The sequence below is a fragment of the Mesoplodon mirus genome, assembly GCF_964341445.2.
Source record: "Mesoplodon mirus genome assembly, chromosome: 8".
Classification (NCBI taxonomy): Eukaryota; Metazoa; Chordata; class Mammalia; order Artiodactyla; family Ziphiidae; genus Mesoplodon; species Mesoplodon mirus.
Genome location: NC_138984.1, coordinates 76944544 through 76963155, shown reverse-complemented (window position 1 = coordinate 76963155; position 18612 = coordinate 76944544). Strand labels below are relative to the sequence as shown.

Below are 18612 nucleotides of genomic sequence, written 5' to 3'. Positions count from 1 at the left end.
CTATAGAAAAAAATTCTAATTTCTAAATGCAAAAAGAATGAGAGAAATAACAAGTCACTATTAAGCAAATACCACAGTAATAAATAGGTAATAAGCAGGAAATATTCATTGATGAATGCTAAAATTAGTAGGCAAAAGTTTGAAGAGAAACAAGATACTTGCATAGTCTCAAAGTATCTCCCCTAAGATATCATTACGAAGGGAAACTTTTTAACTTTACAGTGGAAAATCCAACTGTAATCAAGGTTAATATCCCCGGAAATAAGATATCATCTATCCCCTGATATGATGCACTGAGAAGGGTTCATTTCATTTCAATCATATTCTTGACAAAAAAAAATGCATAACCTCAATCTAATCAGGAGACCCTCAGACAAGCACAAATTGAGAGATAATCCACAAAAAAACTGACTGTACACCTCAAGAGTGTCAAAGTTATGAAAGATAAGGGAAGATTGAGTAACTCACAAATCGGAGATGATTAAAGAGACATGATATCTGAACACAAAATAGGATCCTGAAACAGAAAAAGGACATTAGTGGAAAAACCGGTGACACCCTAAAAAATATTTGGTTTAGTTAATAGAATTGTATCAATGTTAATTTCCTGGATTTAATTACTGACTATAGTTATGTAAGATATTAACGTGGCAAGGTGGACAAAAGGTATACAGGAACTCTTCGTACGGTTTTTGCAATTTTTCTTTAGGTACAAAATTATCTCAAAATAAAGAGCTAAGGGCTTCCTTGGTGGCACAGTGGTTGACAGTCCGCCTGCCAATGCAAGGGACACGGGTTCGTGCCCCGGTCCGGGAAGATCCCACATGCCGCGGAGCGGCTAGGCCCGTGAGCCATGGCCGCTGAGCCTGCACGTCCGGAGCCTGTGCTCCGCAACGGGAGAGGCCACAACAGTGAGAGGCCTGTGCACCGCAAAAAAAAAAAAAGAGCTAAAAAATAGCAAAATGAATGTTTTATTTTATATTTATTTTTCTATGCTTTCTAAGCTACCCTAAAAAATAAGTATTAACTTTATAATTAGGAAAAATATACTTTATTATACCTACCAGATTATATTATTGGCACACATCTTATTACTGTCAGATGAATAAAGTTATTGAATAAGCATTATTGAGTCAATGATCAAATGAATTGTGCATATTAGGTATAAAAATCTTTGATGTAATTATTTTCAATCAAAAGGAAAAATATTAAGCCAATAATAACAATAATTGCTATTATTTTTGTCATTACTCCAAAAAGTATAACATATATATAAATGCATGAGTACATAATTATGTAGGAAATATGTACATAATTCATTGATTCTCACAAACCCATGAGGTAGATGCTATTATTGTTATCATCCCTATTTTATAGATAAGAAAAGTGAGGCTTTGAACTGCTAGGCAACTTGCCAAAGTTGGCATACCCACTAATTAGAACAGTTAGAACTGTATGACTTCAGAGTTTCAGTTCTTGACAACTGGTGTCTACTAGCGTTGCTGCCTAATAACCCATGATATGTCTAAAAAGGACTTCCATGCCCTTGACTCTGTGAGAGCAGCACAAAGTTATCTGAAGTAGACTCTACTTTTAAGAATCTAGCACTCTAATTGAGGAAACAAGTTACATATCTGTGTATTTATACATAAGTAAAAATAGTTTTATATACATATATAAATTGCAAAGTGATATGTAATATGCAATAAATGCTAAATGAGTGAAACAGGCAGTAAGAACTTAATTTTCTAATCCGTTACGATTTATTTAAAAAAAGGTCACTTTATTTTATTGCAAAATTTGGTCTCCTAGCGTTCCCACAGGTAAAATAATTCAAAGACATATTATAATTTTTTATTTTGTTATTTTTTAAGGTAAAGATTCTCAAACTTTCACGATCATAAGAATCACCTAGAGAGTTCTTTAAATTGCTTGTTTATTGGCACCACCCCTTTGATATTCTAAGCCTATAAGCTTGAGTAAGACCCAGAACTTGGGTTTTTAATGAGTCCTCCTGTTGATTCTGATGCAAGTGGTCTTTGAGTTTAAGGTTTTAAGGTTTGGGGGGAAGAAATACCAAAATTTTGTATCTACTAGAGATGCTCTGTAAAATTACATAAAAATCAGATTTTTTTACAGGCATTTATACTATGAAGTTATGTGTTAATAAAACACAAAGTGCATAGTATGCACTCAAATCACAAATCATATTATATATTAGGTCTGTGTCTTGCTGTCTGCATTTCTTTTTCATTTTTTAACTATATTCTTGTTTCTGAGAAAATCAAAAAGAGTTTGAAGAGGCTTATTACCAGAGCAGCTTAAATATCAACAGAAAATTGCCACTGTATTTATGAAAGAAGCAGTATGAATCTAATGATAATTAAATGTGCTTCATAAGCAGAGCTGTGTTTTACAGTAGTTGTTATATATCTAACTACTTTTTATGGCACTTGCTTTCTGGAATGTGACTAGGTCATCATCTCTGATATCAAACCCTCATTGTCAAAAAGAAAAAAATAGTCATTAGGAAGCAATAGCCTTCTCTGAATAATTTTGGTTTTGCAGGATAAGCAAGAAGAAGCAGAGGTACAAATAACTGTTGAAGGAACCCCAGCAACCTAACATATTCAATATGGAATGGGAAAATTCTTTTAAAACTTGCTTATTAGATCCTTAGAGCATAATTTTCATGATGAATGAGTAATTCTTGATGATACTGATAATATAAGAACTTTATCACTAAATCAAAACTATACAGAGTCCTTGGCTATTATACATTCTCACTCTATCCCACCGAGTCTGTAGATTAAACTCCATTTTTGCCATCTGAGAAAACCTCTGGAGTTCTGAACGATTTGGAATTGGGCCTAAGCTTAATATAGAAACTTCTATACAAATGGCACCTCAGGAATTTTTGTGTCATCCTTGATACAGTACATAGAAGTCCTCACTAAAACAAATAAAACTAGAAAACACTACCACAAGAAATTAAAGATCTAAATACATGGAGAGACAGTTCACATATACGTTTGGAAGACCCAATATTGTCAAGATGGCAATTCTCCCCAAATTGATCTATAAATTCAAAGCAATCAATTGCTATTAAGACCCTTGTAGGCTTTTCATAGCAATCAAGTGGGCCCTAAAATGTATATGGAAATGTAGGACCTAGAATAGCCAAAACAACTTTGAAAAAGGAGAACAAAGTTGAAGGATTTATACTACCTGATTTCAAATTTTACTATAAAGCTTCAATAATCAGACAGTGTGGTATTAGGGTAAGGGTATTCACATAGATGAACAGACAGAATTCAGCATCCAAAAAATAACCTTATATTTATAGTCCATTTAATTTCAACAAAGCTGCCAAGAAAATTCAATGGAGAAAGGTGGTCTTTTCAACAAATGGTGCTAGGACAATTGGATATCTATATATTTTTTTAAAAAAGCAAAAACAATAAAGAGGACTTAACTCTTATCTCATACCATACACAAAAATTAACTCAGAATGGATCATTGATCTACATGTAGGAGCTGAAACTATAAAACTTCTAGAAAAAAACATACGAAAAAATTTTGTGACCTTGGTCTAGGCAAAGTTCTTAAATTCAACACCAAAAGCACAATCAGTAAAAGAAGAAATTAATAAATTGCACATCATCAAAATTAATAAAACTTTTGTGTTTCAAAGGTCCCCATTAAGAAAGTTAAAAGACAAGGCCAGACAGTGAGAAAACATTTGCAAATCATATTTCTGACAAGAATCCTGTATCCAAAATATATTTTTTAAAAAACTCTTACAAGTCAAGAAGACGATAACCAATTTTTTAAATGGGCAAAAGATTTAATAGACATTTCATCAAAGAAGAGATATAAATGGCTAACAGGCACATAAAAAGTTAGTGCTATAGACTGAGTATTTGTGTTCCCCAAAAATTCAGATGTTGAAACCTAATCTCCAATGTGATGGTATTAGAAGGTAGAGCCTTTGGGATTAGTACCCTTATGAAAGAGGCCCAGACAGCTCTCTTCCCACCTCCACATGTGAGAACATGCTAAAAAACGGCTACCTATGAGCCAGGAAAGGGCTCTCACCATGTATCAAATCTGCCATTTCTTGGTCTTGGACTTCCCAGTCTCCAGAATTGTGCCAAATAAATTTCTGTTGTTAGTAAACCACCCAGTCTATGGTATTTTGTTACAGTAACCCCAATGGACTAAGACAATTAGTCACTATGAAAATGCAAATCGAAATCACAGCAGCATACTACTTCACACTCAGAATGGATTTACTAAAAACAAAACAAAACAAAACAAAACCAGAAAATACGAAGTGTGGGCAAAAATGTGCAAAACCAAAACCCTTATACAGCTAATTGTAAAATGGCATAATTTGGGGACTTCCCTGGTGGTGCAGTGGTTAAGAATCTGCCTGCCAACGCAGGGGACACTGGTTCGCTCCCTGGTCTGGGAAGATCCCATATGCCTGGAGCAACTAAGTCTGCGAGCCACAACTACTGAGCCCGTGTGCTGCAATTATTAAAGCCCGTGTGCCTAGAGCCCGTGCTCTGCAACAAGAAAAGCCACCACAATAAGAAGCCCGTGCACCGCAAAGAAGAGTCGCCCCCACTCGCCGCAACTAGAGAAAGCTGGCACGCAGCAAGGAAGACCCAACACAGCCAAAAAATAAAAAACAAATACATTTTTTTAAAAAGGTTTAAAAAAATGTTAATAATTGGTGTTTTCTTTGTAGTTAGACTTACTATACCATACAGTAACATAATATTTTATGAGGCTAGAACAACAATGACTTTAAAAAATGTTAGTAACACAAAGTAAGCTTTAATGCTTCTTAGAAACTTAGTTGCTTTGATTTTCCTTATGTTAAAGTTTAAAGAGTATCAAGAGAAATTTAGAAAGGTGATTTGGAGAAGAAATAACAATTTGACCCAAGTTAAATAGTTCTCTTCCTCTCTTACACATAACATGTGCCATACACTCTCTTAACTCAGATTTGAAGATATATTTTCAAAAGACCTCTGGGTCTACAGATAGTCTGCTGAAACCCTGGCCAACCTCAGCACTATTATCACAAAGAGAATAAATTCTGTGTTAGAGACTATCTCAGTGTGTGTTTGTGTGTGTGTGTGAAGTTATTTTTAACTTTTATGAGTATTTTATTTGCCCTTTCCTTGATTTATATAAATATGAATGATACAAGCATTGTTTAGATCCTCAACTTTCTCCCTGTTAGTGCTAATGGCTAAATAATAATTTACTTTTTCTTACATAAAATTGATCATTTTGCAGTGCACAATTCAGTGGTGTTTAGTACTTTCACAATGTTGTGCAACCATCACCACTATCTACTTCCAGAGCATTTCCATCACTCCAAAAAGAAACCCCATAGCTGTTAGCAGTCATTCTCAATTCTCCACTACACCCCAAGCCCCGGCAGCCATTAATCTACTTTAGTCCCCAAGAATTTGCCTATTATGGATATTTCAATAAATGGAATCATGCAATATGTGGCCTACAATGCGTTACATTTTATAGCACCTTGTTTCATAGTACTTTCATTTTTGAAGAGGTAGATATGAAAGCCCACTTTATAATGTGATTCCTATTTATTTTCTAATTGGCTTTAATTTCAAAGAATCGAGCCACTTTTTAGTTAGATGCAATATTTTTAAGTCCTAGCTCAGTACTTATTAGCTATGTGAACCTGGGTAACTTATTCAGTCCTCTGAGCATCAGTTTCTCATCTGTCAAGGCTAGATAATATTAGCAACCTTTCAGGATTATCATAAAGACTAGAGATATTTGTGCTTAGCACAAGCCTGAGACAATACCTATTACTACTTCACAAAGATTGTTTAATTACCGTCATTATTTTAATTCAGTACTCATCTGTTTACTCTATGCTAGAATAGGACAGTGGAAAGAATGATGAACTGGGAATCAAGATGGGGACTCTAGACCCAGCTCTTCCATTAACTAGTATAAGTGCCTGCCCTTAAATACATGTCCTTATCTCTTTGATGTTCAGTTTCATCATCTGTAAATTAAGAAGTCAGTCTAAAATCTAGTCTCCAATTGATTGCTACAGTCCTTCTCTGACCAAAACATATATGATTGCACAAAATAGATGCATTATATACTAGTTATTCCCTTTTCCTAAATAAGAGCAACACACCCCCAAGGAGTATCTGAGACAACTCTTTCAAGTGGAAGAATATATTAGAACTTTAATTTACATTTATCTAACAATAAATAAAACTTAACTACTATATACTATACAGATTGAAAGTAGTATCTTCACAGAAAGCCAAATGATCAAGTGTCATGTATCCTATGAGATATGAGAAGGGAAGAGTGGAAGCTTCTCTACATAGAGAAATGGGTTGAGAGTGGCACCCACATGTCTCCATTCACTTGAAGCATCTTGCAATGCACCGTAGTGTATCTATAACCAGTTTAGACTTCTGAAACAACTCATTCCAAGGTTAGAAAGAAATGACACATTGGAAGTGTGATTATTTTTCTGGCCATGCTCTCTATTCGAGTTCTGACCTTAGTTCAGACATTTTGTAACCCTCCATCATAAACTATCCCACTTCCTTATCTGACCCCAATATTTTCAGCATAAAATTAACACTTTAGGCTTCCAGATTCTACCACTCATTACCAACCTTAGCATCCTATGCATGTAATTTATTTCTATATTCACTCACCATTGTGGAATAACAATTCAAGTCATGAAAGTGGAAATGAGGATTGATTTCTTATACTGCATTTTGCTTCCTATGTATTACCATGTATTACCATGTGTCATGAGTATGTTTTCTTTAAATTCATTTTATAATCTAAATTATAATAAAATAGAAATACCAATATGACTTAATCAACCTGTGTGCTCTTTTTGTTACTTTGACATTTTAGTCTCATTTTTTTCTTTTCCTTAAATCAATAATATAAAAAATTTTCATGACTTTTTTTTCACAAATAAAACAATTCAATAACCTGGGCCATTTGGAAATCTGGAATTAGCATTCTAAACGGTACTAAATTCTACCATCTATGCTATACTACATTACCTTTAAAAAGCGATCTTTACTCTTGTTCCATACCTCAGGGCAGTTTTATAAGTAAGTTCGACTTAAAATAAGTTCCTTTTGGGACATCTGAATTTTAGAAGGGATCCAACATGGACCACTGCATATCACCCAAGATTAAAGGTATAAAATAGAAATATTTGTTTTAAAAATATTCTCCTAGAAGCCTCTTCCATGGCCTAGTAATTTAAAGATTGACCAGTTATTTACTCGTGGAAGCAAATTCAACACTGACTGTCAACAGAAAATTTGAAGTCATATGCAATATCCTAAATTCCTGGTTCACACTTTTAAAAGATTAATTCCATCCTTACTAAAGTAATGTCACCATCATTACTATTACATATAGTCTCCATATATACCCATCTCAAAGAGCTTATAACAATGATTAAATATTTGAAGAGAAAATAGCAGTCTCTCAAAGAGTTAAATGGACCCCTATCTCTAGATTAGCTAGATTGTGAGGTCCATGTGGACAGGGTTTTTCTCTGTCTTATTCATTGCTGTAACCCCATCACCAAGAACATGTTTGGCCAGGCTTCCCTGGTGGCGCAGTGGTTGAGAATCTGCCTGCTAAGGCAGGGGACACAGGTTCGAGCGCTGGTCTGGGAGGATCCCACATGCCGCGGAGCAACTAGGCCCATGAGCCACAACTACTGAGCCTATGCATCTGGAGCCTGTGCTCCTCAACAAGAGAGGCCGCGATAGTGAGAGGCCCGCGCACGGCGATGAAGAGTGACCCCTGCTTGCCACGACTAGAGAGAGCCCTCACACAGAAACGAAGACGCAACACAGCAAAAATAAATAAATTTATTAAGAGTTAGGACTTCAACATATTCATTAAAAAAAAGAAAGAACATGTTTGGCCAACAGCAGGCATTTAATAAGTGAATGAATCTTCTGAACCTTGCTTGTTCCATTGCTTCAGACATAACAGTTAGGTGCTACCAGACTGTACTCTGAGCCTAGAAGAACTGAATGTCCTAACCCTTAGAGTGACTGGGGCCTACAAATGCCATGAGGCCTTGTCCAGCAAAAGAAAATAATCTCCGAAGCTCCCTAAAAAGGACTGAGAGAAAAAGAAACATGTCAGGGCCTCCTTCACACAAACTCTTAAGATGTACTTTAGATACACTAAATGAAGGTAAACATTGGAGGCTTGAAAAGAATCTATTCTACCCTTCCACTTAGGTCAGGATTAATACATTCACTCATTTGGCATTCTTATCCATTCTTATAACTTTTATTTCTCTCTTACTTCTCTATTTACCTACCTCTGACTGCTTCTGTCCCATATCTAACCTTGGTTTTTAATGCCTTTCTAAATGGCTTTCCAAACATACTACAAAGTTTCCATAGCTATAATTAAAAATCCCACCTTCCACCTCCACTGTACAGTGTTTTCCAGTGTTCCATTTCCCCAGTTTTCCTTCTTAGCAAATAGTACTGATAAGCCATCTTTCATAAAAGCTTGAAACCTAGAATTTATCTCAATGCCTGTATTTCCATCAACAATTATAATAGCAGCTAACTTTATTGAGAACTTACTAAATACCAGCTACTTCCCATAGATTATTTTATTTACTCATCACAAAACACAAGAGATAAGTACCATCTCCTTCCCATTTTTCAGTTGAAGAAACTAAGGCTTAATCACCCACCCAAGACTATACAGCATGTAAATAGCAGTGCTGGAACCTACAAGACTGTGTTTTAAAATATTATGCCATAGCGCCTTTCACATTATTACTTGCAAAGTCATCTAATTAATTTTCTAAAGAAGACCCCTAAACTATTTCTTCCTTTCTCTTCCAAGCATAAAAACTCCAGCCGAGGATCTGATTATGATAGGCCTGGTTAATAATGCAATGTTAAAAAAACACTGCTTTTTTTTCTGAACTAGTTTTAGAAGACCTATATTGTAGCTCTGGCTTCATCACTTAGACATGTTATTCAAACTCCCTGTGCCTCCATTCCTTACACTTAACATTAAGACAGTAAAATCTGCTTTACTCAACATGATTTTTTTGAGGGGAAAAAAAGAGACCATAAAAGCAATTGGGGAAGTTGAAAATACTATACAAGTATAAAAATAGGCCAATAATTCAACAACCTCTCTAGCCTCTCAGGCTTATTTTCCTTATAATGAACTGCTAACATGATTCTCTCTTGCCATTAAACTATGTAATTATTTTGTGCTGGCCATTGTCCACATGAAATGCACACTTTTGACTCTTCAAAAATGTCCATCCAACTTACTGCAGACCTTCTTTTCCAGCCAAACTTGTATTTTCTCTACTCTTTAAGCCACAAACTGATTGCCCATCTAGCCCAATAATGTCATCCTCTTCTAAATCTTCCCAGTTAATCCTCATTTGGCCCTAAACCCTTTAAATATTCCCCACAAGGGGCGATTCATATGCCACATCAAACTGACTTCAGCCTGCTTTTCTAGGACAACTTCCAAACCCCTTCCCCATAAAAATGAGGGTTTTTTAATATCTTAATCTTCCTTAAATCTCCATTCCCCAATTCCTGCGTATAGTTCCTCTCTCTCATCTAGGGTACAATAATACTCTGACATTCTTGACACCCTTTATTCTGAGTACCCACAGAATCCTAATTTATGTTTCTATTCAAGTTTGGGAATACAGACAAATCTTTTAGTCTCATTTTTGTAAAATAACTCCACTTTGATCTGTAAAGAAATGTCTCTAGCTTTAAGCAGGCAAGCTAAGTGGCATGCTTTCCTGTTTTCCCCCTCTTTGACACTGCCCCTGCCTTTTATTTAGGCTCCATTCTTGGTGGTGACTCCTGCATTATTCTCATCTCCCTGCTCCCTCCCTGCCCAAGACTGGCGTCCTGAGGAGAACTGAGCATGCTCAGTAGCCACAGCCAATTCCGGGATGCAAACTGGAATCTTTTACAGATTTTGAGCCCGGCAGGAGAGGTAAGGCCCTAAAAATACAGTGGCCCAGAATTTGCTCACACCCCCTGGGGAATCATTTGATTGAAAGATGTGTTCAAAGCCTAGGAATGGACTCAGAAACGGATAGCTTGCCGCCAGTCTCTAGTCTGCAAGGTGGGTCATCAACCTGAGTAACAGAGAGCTGAGAACAGCCCCTTGGCCTGGTTTGGTGCAGGGAGGAGATTTCTGCTGTCCTGAGCTGTGACAGCGCTGATAGATGGCTGGAAGCTAGCGTGTGGCATCTCTGTTGCATCAAGAGAATGTTGTTGTTGTTGTTTTCTTTTTTTCCATGAATACAGCAATATCAGCTGCTCTAGGCTGAGAAAGGATGTGTCTGAAGAACTACAAAGTCTGTGAGCCAGTCGGAGATTGTAGAGAGGAGAGGCAAATCAACTACTCGCCCAAGAACTCACCCTAGATCTAGGGAGGCAGCTTATGACCCAGAGATAAACAGGCTATTTCGAAATGACAGTTCAGGAACATTTCAGATATTCAAAACTGAATTGTGTGCCTGCCCCCCAAAATACATACCTTCTTTGTACGTGAGCCATGACAACATTTCCCTTTGAGAGAAACTGACAGCACACACACACACACACACACACAAATGGTCCTTCAGTTCTCCTTTCCCCTGGTTTCTGCAGAGACTAAATCTCTAGAGCTGCAACAGCAGCAGATTCCCTTACCTCACTGTCAGGGGGATGAGGCACGGGGAGGAAATTTACCACAGAAGAAACATGATAAAAAGGGGGCTTCTTTGCAGGGGCTTGACTGCATAGCCCAACAGAGAGACAGGCAGTAACAGACAGGGAAAGAGACACACAGCTGTCCCTGCTGCTAGCCCTCTCTTCAAACAGCAGCAAACATGAGACATTTCATCATGGTAGTGCATCCATATTGAGAAAGGGGAAAAAAAATCATGTGGTTTGCGTTATGCATTTCAGTCAGCCGAGATGGGAGGAGACCCCTGTCCGTATGTCGTGGGAGCTATCCACCACCCCAAAAGTACACTCGCTGAACCTGGCTAGCAGACCACTTGCCTGACAGGTTTTGCTGCAAACGTTGTTAATCTACGTGACAGCAGGTTGTCTCTTACCGTAGGCAGCAGCGGCTCCATTTGGGCTCCCTGGTCTTTAATCTCCATGCTTTGTAATGCCTCTGGAAAGCACCTTTCTCTGCAGTGTCTTCAGTACCTTACACTCAGCCCGGCACTCGCTCTGCTTAGTATTCGGATCAGGTAGCTCTGAAGCAGGAGGCAATTGCACACTCCAGCTCACCAGAGTCACATGGCTCCTACTCACTCGGGCGGCTGGCCAGATTTTGCACTGAACGCTTTGGATCCCTGGGCCGGTAAGAGAGATTTCCCAAGCCCGGTATCACTGCCCACACCTGGCTACTTGTATAAAGTACAGTCTGCAATGCTGCAAGCCTGATGGACACTAAGAATCTCTCATAAGATGCCAACCTCTTATATAGACTAGTCCAACGTGGACTCCAACCAGCTCAGCCAGATTTTGACACTTTGAGGCAATTCACTTTATTCCCAGAAACCCATAGGAGACAAAACTGAAACAAGATGACGTCGATAGGCTTACTAGGTATACTGCTCTGAGTACCTGGGGTCTTTAAAGACACGTGAGATGACATCAAAATTGATATGTCTTAGTGAGACTGAACAATGCACTAACAAAAAAAAAATCAGCATTTAAGTCTTTGTTAACAATAAGAATTTGGCACACAGATACTTTCAATATTTTAATTGTGAGAAACTTAGATAAGTTCCACACTATTACAAATAAAATATATTTTTCTATGATTTCCCAACAAAAATAACAGGGAAAGAGTAGCAATGATCAAGATACTACAGAATTTTTTTTAACTTCTTTCTTGGAGTATAATTGCTTTACAATGGTGTGTCAGTTTCTGCTGTATAACAAAGTGAATCAGCTATACGTATACATATGTTCCCATATCCCCTCCCTCTTACATCTCCCTCCCAACCTCCCTATCCCACCCCTCTAGCTGGACACAGAGCACCAAGCTGACCTCCCTCTGCTATGCAGCTGCTTCCCACTAGCTATCTATTTTACATTTGTTAGTGTATATATGTCCATGCCACTCTCTCACTTCATCCCAGCTTACCCGTCCCCCTCCCAGTGTCCTCAAGTCCATTCTCTACATCTGCGTTTTTATTCCTGTCCTGCCACTAGGTTCGTCAGAACCTTTTTTTTTTTTTAAGATTCCATATATATGCATTAGCATACGATATTGGTTTTTCTCTTTCTGACTTACTTCACTCTGTATGACAGTCTCTAGGTCCATCCACCTCACTACAAATAACTCAATTTCGTTTCTTTTTATGGCTGAGTAATATTCCATTGTATATATGTGCCACATCTTCTTTACCTATTCATCTGTCGATGGACACTTAGGTTGCCTCCATGTCTTGGCTTTTGTAAACAGTGCTGCAATGAACATTGTGGTACATGACTCTTTTTGAATTATGGTTTTCTCAGAGTATGTGCCCAGTGGTGGGATTGCTGGGTTGTATGGTAGTTCTATTTTTAGTTTCTTAAGGACGCTCCATACTGTTCTCCATAGTGGCTGTATCAATTTACATTCCCACCAACAGTGCAAGAGGGTTCCCTTTTCTCCACACCCTCTCCAGCATTTATTGTTTGTAGAGTTTTTGATGATGGCCATTCTGATTGGTGTGACGTAATACCTCATTGTAGTTTTGATTTGCATTTCTCTAATGCTTAGTGATGTTGAGCATCCTTTCATGTGTTTGTTGGCAATCTGTATATCTCCCTTGGAGAAACGTCTGTTTAGGTCTTCTGCCCATTTTTGGTTTGGGTTGTTTGTTTTTTTGAAATGGAGCTCCATGAGCTGCTTGTATATTTTGGAGATTAATCCTTTGTCAGTTGCTTAGTTTGCAAATATATTCTCCCATTCTGAGGGTTGTCTTTTTGTCTTGTTTATGGTTTCCTTTGCTGTGCAAAAGCTTTTAAGTTTCTTTACATCCCATTTGTTTATTTTTGTTTTTATTTCCATTTCTCTAGGAGGTGGGTCCCAAAGGATCTTGCTGTGATTTATGTCATAGAGTGTTCTGCCTATGTTTTCCTCTAAGAGTTTGATAGTGTCTAGCCTTACATTTAGGTCTTTAATCCATTTTGAGTTTATTTTTGTGTACGGTGTTAGGAAGTGTGCTAATTTCATTCTTTTACATGTAGCTGTCCAGTTTTCCCAGCACCACTTACTGAAGAGGCTGTCTTTTCTCCATTGTATATTCTTGCCTCCTTTATCAAAGATAAGGTGACCATAGGTGCATGGGTTTATCTCTGGGTTTTCTATCCTGTTCCATTGATCTATATTTCTGTTTTTGTGCCAGTACCATACTGTCTTGATTACTGTAGCTTTGTAGTATAGTCTGAAGTCAGGGAGCCTGATTCTTCCAGCTCCATTTTTCTTTCTCAAGATTGCTTTGGCTATTCAGGGTCTTTTGTGTTTCCATACAAATTGTGAAATTTTTTGTTCTAGTTCTGTGAAAAATGCCATTGGTAGTTTGATAAGGATTGCATTGAATCTGTAGATTGCTTTGGGTAGTATCGTCATTTTCACAATGTTGATTCTTCCAATCCAGGAACATGGTATATCTCTCCATCTGTTTGTATCATCTTTAATTTGTTTCATCAGTGTCTTATAGTTTTCTGCATACAGGTCTTTTGTCTCTGTAGGTAGGATTCTTCCTAGGTATTTTATTCTTTTTGTTGCAATGGTAAATGGGAGTGTTTCCTTAATTTCTCTTTCAGATTTTTCATCATTAGTGTATAGGAATGCAAAGATACTAAAGAACTTTGAAAAGAATGAATCTGAACAAAAGTGTCCCAAGGACATACCCTTTTGCTTTACAAATCTCAGCAAAAGAGAGGTGGGGGATTCTCTAATCCACAGAAGAGAAAAAGTCAGGTCAAGAAGCTCTTTTGTAGGAAAAGTAGTTGATAATGGTTTTTGAGTGACTATACATATTTCTTAAGGTAATGAAGCCATATATCACTGGACCCCAGACCAAGAGTATGGAGGTTACAAATGAACAGGGGTTAGAAGATGATGACAAAATTATTAAGATAGCTTATTTTAAATACGCAAAATTTCACCAGATTTTAAAAACCCTTCATCAACAGGAGTGAATATTAAATTATCTTCAGCAACACACGAAAATTTTCCATAATGCTCGGCATAGGTGGAATTATAGACAACTTATATCTGTTTTCCTTCTCAATACCATTCCTTATAATATAAACTTCTATTATTTTATAATAAGAAAATATTTTATTCTTTAAGCCTAATGATTAATATATATGAGTTACAACTTTGTGCAGAGCACATTGAGATGATACCAAGGACTTAAATAACAAGATGTCTGATTAGTAATTTACTAATTTGGGGCTGAACTTGACTTTCTACCATGAACGGATGAATAAAAGCTCCCTTCTCACTCAAATGACAGTAATAGATAATCACATACAACTGATTAGAATAAAAATAACTTCTATTTAGAAAGATTATTTCTATCTCATTAAGAAACCCTAAATCACCCAGTTTATATTCATTCAAAAAGAATTTAAATATAACTAGAAAAAAGTCTGATTTTTTCTTCCAAAAGTCAAAATAAAAAATAAGATAGTATTTTAAGTTACTTTTAATCAGTATTTTCCTACAATGTATATTATTAAACCATATAGGCACTTCATTGAAACAACCATTTCTTGAGTGCTTAATATAAGCTAGAGCTACTATTTCTACCAGTATAATAAGACTTATCCAGAGTTTCAATAGCAGATGTTACACTTCTAAAGATCAAGAAAGCCTGTATCTCTAAAGGTCTCTGATCCAAGATATTGAATGATAACCTAGCAAAAATAAAGTGGAGAAAGAGAAACTGATCCTCATTTAATCCACTACCTCTATTTTTCAACTCCAGGCTTTAAAATTAAGGTTCATAACCTGAGAGAATACATCCAACAAGTTCCAATGAAGGAGTATAGATAACTTCAAGGAATAAAATCATCACTAGGTAGTAGAATTTTTACTAGCAAACCATAGAATTTAACAGATAGGCTTTTGTGGATCAACTTCTCCACTGATTTTCAAACTCAAGAGGTAAAGGGAACAGAAGGCAGGGAAGAGGAAATCCAAATTGCATGAGCAGCTTTTTTTCAACTACATAAATTCTACCTTGGAGATGCTGATATGTCCTTAGTGGAGGCTAGAAGAAGTAGCTGGGAATATATTTTTTGAAAAATACTCCCAGGTAACTTTCATATTTCTCCAAGTCCAGAGCTCTATCCACTATAGTCAAGTTTCCTTGGATCCTAGGTGATTAAAAATGCATTCCTATTTAGCCTGTTCTTATTTAGAATTCCAATGAGATTTTATTAGAAGAATTTGACAGCCACAGCTTCAAACACCAAATTAAATATTGCAAGGCTGAATTTGTCCAAGGAACTGAATGTTCCAGACATTCTTCTGGAATGAGACAATAGTCTGATTTTCATTCAGTCAGTCCTACTATGTGTGCGGCGCTGTGCTACTGATACTATTTCCTATCATACCCGGCTATATTAAAGTGGAATTTTCCTCTCTGAGGAATGAAATAAAAGTAGTGATCGGCCAGAAGCCAACCGTACAGAGAGGAATTACAGAAAACACTAAACACAAGGGCCACCTTCCTCTCCAGCTGCTCATGTTGTGGCCAATAAGAAAGGAACACAACCACCATGGTGTGCTTCCTTCCTTGATCTGTCCTGCATCCTGGGACTCTTGCTGACCTCAATTTTTATTAATCTCCCAAGTATGCAAGTCAGCATGCATCCAATGTCCTTTCAGTGCCTACTTCCTTTTGCTATTTTAAGCCTGGGGGTTAAGATATGCACATTAATGCAATGTTTATCTTAGAGAAGAAGCCATCTAATAGTAGTTGTATTTGAAGAAGACACTGGATTCTAAAGATTACTGCCAACACTAGTATTTCAAGAAAATACTTTTCAGTTCTGGTAGTATTGGGTTTCTGGCTTAGATCTCAAAGTCCTTTGCTTCAACCCTTTTTGTATAAAAGAGCTGAACTTTAGGTAGGCAACAAGATCAGAAATATATTCTGAACATTAATACTATGTTGGTGATAATATTACTAGCTTAAGATTAATATTTTGAAAGCTTACTGTTTTCACATATGTAAAAGTATCATAGAAGTATTTATATCTTTTACTTATGTTTATCCCTTTGTACTTCTATCTTTTGGAACCTATACAAATATTCTGAATAACTTAAAGCATATTATGTAGATCTGGCCAATTTATCAATCCAAAAGTATTTAGTTGAATTTAACCAACTCAAGAAATAACAAGGGCCTCCCTGGTGGCGCAGTGGTTGAGAGTCCGCCTGCCGATGCAGGGGATACGGGTTCGTGCCCCGGTCTGGGAGGATCCCATATGTCGCGGAGCGGCTGGGCCCGTGAGCCACGGCCGCTGGGCCTGCGCGTCCGGAGCCTGTGCTCCGCAACGGGAGAGGCCACAACAGTGAGAGGCCCGCATACCGCAAAAAGAAAAAAAAAAAAAAAAAAAAAGAAATAACAAAAATGCTCTTTCTTGACAGCTTTAAAAATAATGACATTTGGCCAATGAGGAAAAGGGTAAGAATTCCCACTCCCAAATCTGCCATACAATAAGGAAATTCATTGTATAATACTAGAGTTTAAAGGTGTCAAATATTACTCCTTTTTACAGATGTTCTTGGCCACCAACCCGATAGTCATGATTCTAGCTATCAACTATCAAAAAAGGAATATATGAAATAATTAGGAAGCTCATTCCAATGACGGGCGAATGTCCAGATTTAAGAGATCCTCCAAGTCCCACTTCTCTTAGTTCATGACTGGTTTTTCCAGTCCCAAAGTTTGGTACAAAGACTTGATTTTCAATCTTTGCCCCAATTTAGCCATACAGGGAAACCGATGCAAGGCCTACTCTCTAAATTGAGTACTAGAGGGTAGCATCTTAATCCAATTTAACCCAATTCAATAAACATTTGAGTACCTATCATGTGCTAGCAACGATGCAGGAACAAACAAGAATTCTGTACTTAAAGAGGTCATAGTTTAGAAAAGAAGAAATAAAATATCATCTGACAAGTGCTTAAGTAAAAATATGTGCAAAAACCAGAGGCAGACCAGAAGACAAAATGATTAACTTTTAATAGCATTTTTCTCACCCTTACTGAAGAGATTTAAAATTCTTAGGGAATTTCTTTTTGTGGAAAAAAATCTAATTTTCCTTTACTTGTTATGTAAACAAGAAGTATATGCATGCCTCAACTTATTACCTCTCCAATGATCAGCCTTTAAGCCTAATTATCACTGTCTCTGTTAAATGGTCCAGAATGTATCACTTCTATTCCTAACTTGAAAATAATCACTATCACACCTATTACAGAGATAATCTTGTAGCTAAATAATCCTTAACTTGTCCTTTTTCTATACCAAGTTATGAAGAATTACACTAAAATAATCATTATTCACAGTGTCTCACATGTGAATTTTACTATACATTCTCAAATTATGACAAACAAGAAAAATATCTCAGTGTTTAATACTGAGTTTACACTGTCAAAAAAAAAAAAAAAAGATGACAAATGCCATACAGGAAAAAGGGAAGAAAAACTATCAAAACTCTTTCTCACAGCGATTTCTCAGCTTCATCACAAGCAACCAAACTATTAGTGAAGACAGTGTTCAAATATATTTTATACATGATTTTCAGATACATTATATACATGGTCTTACATTAACTAAGAACCTGAACTTGTATTCTAATTTTACTATTATTTTCAGAGTTCCACAATTCATATCTTTCCATATTACTCACTTGTAAACAGTTTTTCTTCTAATGGAGAGAAACCCTTATCTGAAACTGTAATTTGGGCAATCCATAAAATAATTTTTGTTGAATTGAACTTTTATTAGTCACTTCAGCAAAAAGATTTATGAAACATCTATTTTGTAATATATGTTGGTGAAAAGATAAATATTATCCCTGCCTCTCTAGAAAAGGAAACAGATGATTATTTCAAAGTACTATAGTGATAGGAGAATGAGATGTCCAGAATATTAAAGTAGTATCAACTAGGGATACACTGCCCAACTAAGGATTAAGGGGGAAGATAAGACATAAACTAAAGGATGAGTACTGTTTAACCAAGAAAACCAAGGTGAAATCACAAGCCATTCCACTCTGGAAGTTTTTCAAAATTCAGAGCAATATAAAGATAAAAACAACAGACATTCATAATCCTACCACCCAGAGATAATCACTGTTAACATTTCAGCATGTTTTATTTATAGATTTCTTTTTAAAAATAGGGGGTAGGATGGCAATTACATTTTTTTCCCTAACTGGTAAATACTTTTTTTTAATGTTTTTAATTTTTTTTAATTTTATACAATTTTTAAAGGTTACTTTCCATCTACAG

At 36.6% G+C, this 18612-nt stretch overlaps 1 protein-coding gene across 5 annotated transcripts in view; it reads right to left on the bottom strand.

Annotated features, from left to right (window-relative positions):
- The window catches only part of SLC4A10 (solute carrier family 4 member 10), a gene marked incomplete at both ends in the record, with an annotated part of 302753 nt that extends 291506 nt beyond the window's left edge, over positions 1-11247 (bottom strand). For all 5 annotated transcript variants that reach the window (XM_082630536.1, XM_082630540.1, XM_082630538.1 and 2 more), the window contains one exon: positions 11183-11247. In XM_082630536.1, coding sequence (XP_082486662.1) covers positions 11183-11230 — 48 coding nt within the window. The remainder of the gene's footprint in view (positions 1-11182) is intronic.
- Between the last annotated feature and the right edge of the window lie 7365 nt (positions 11248-18612).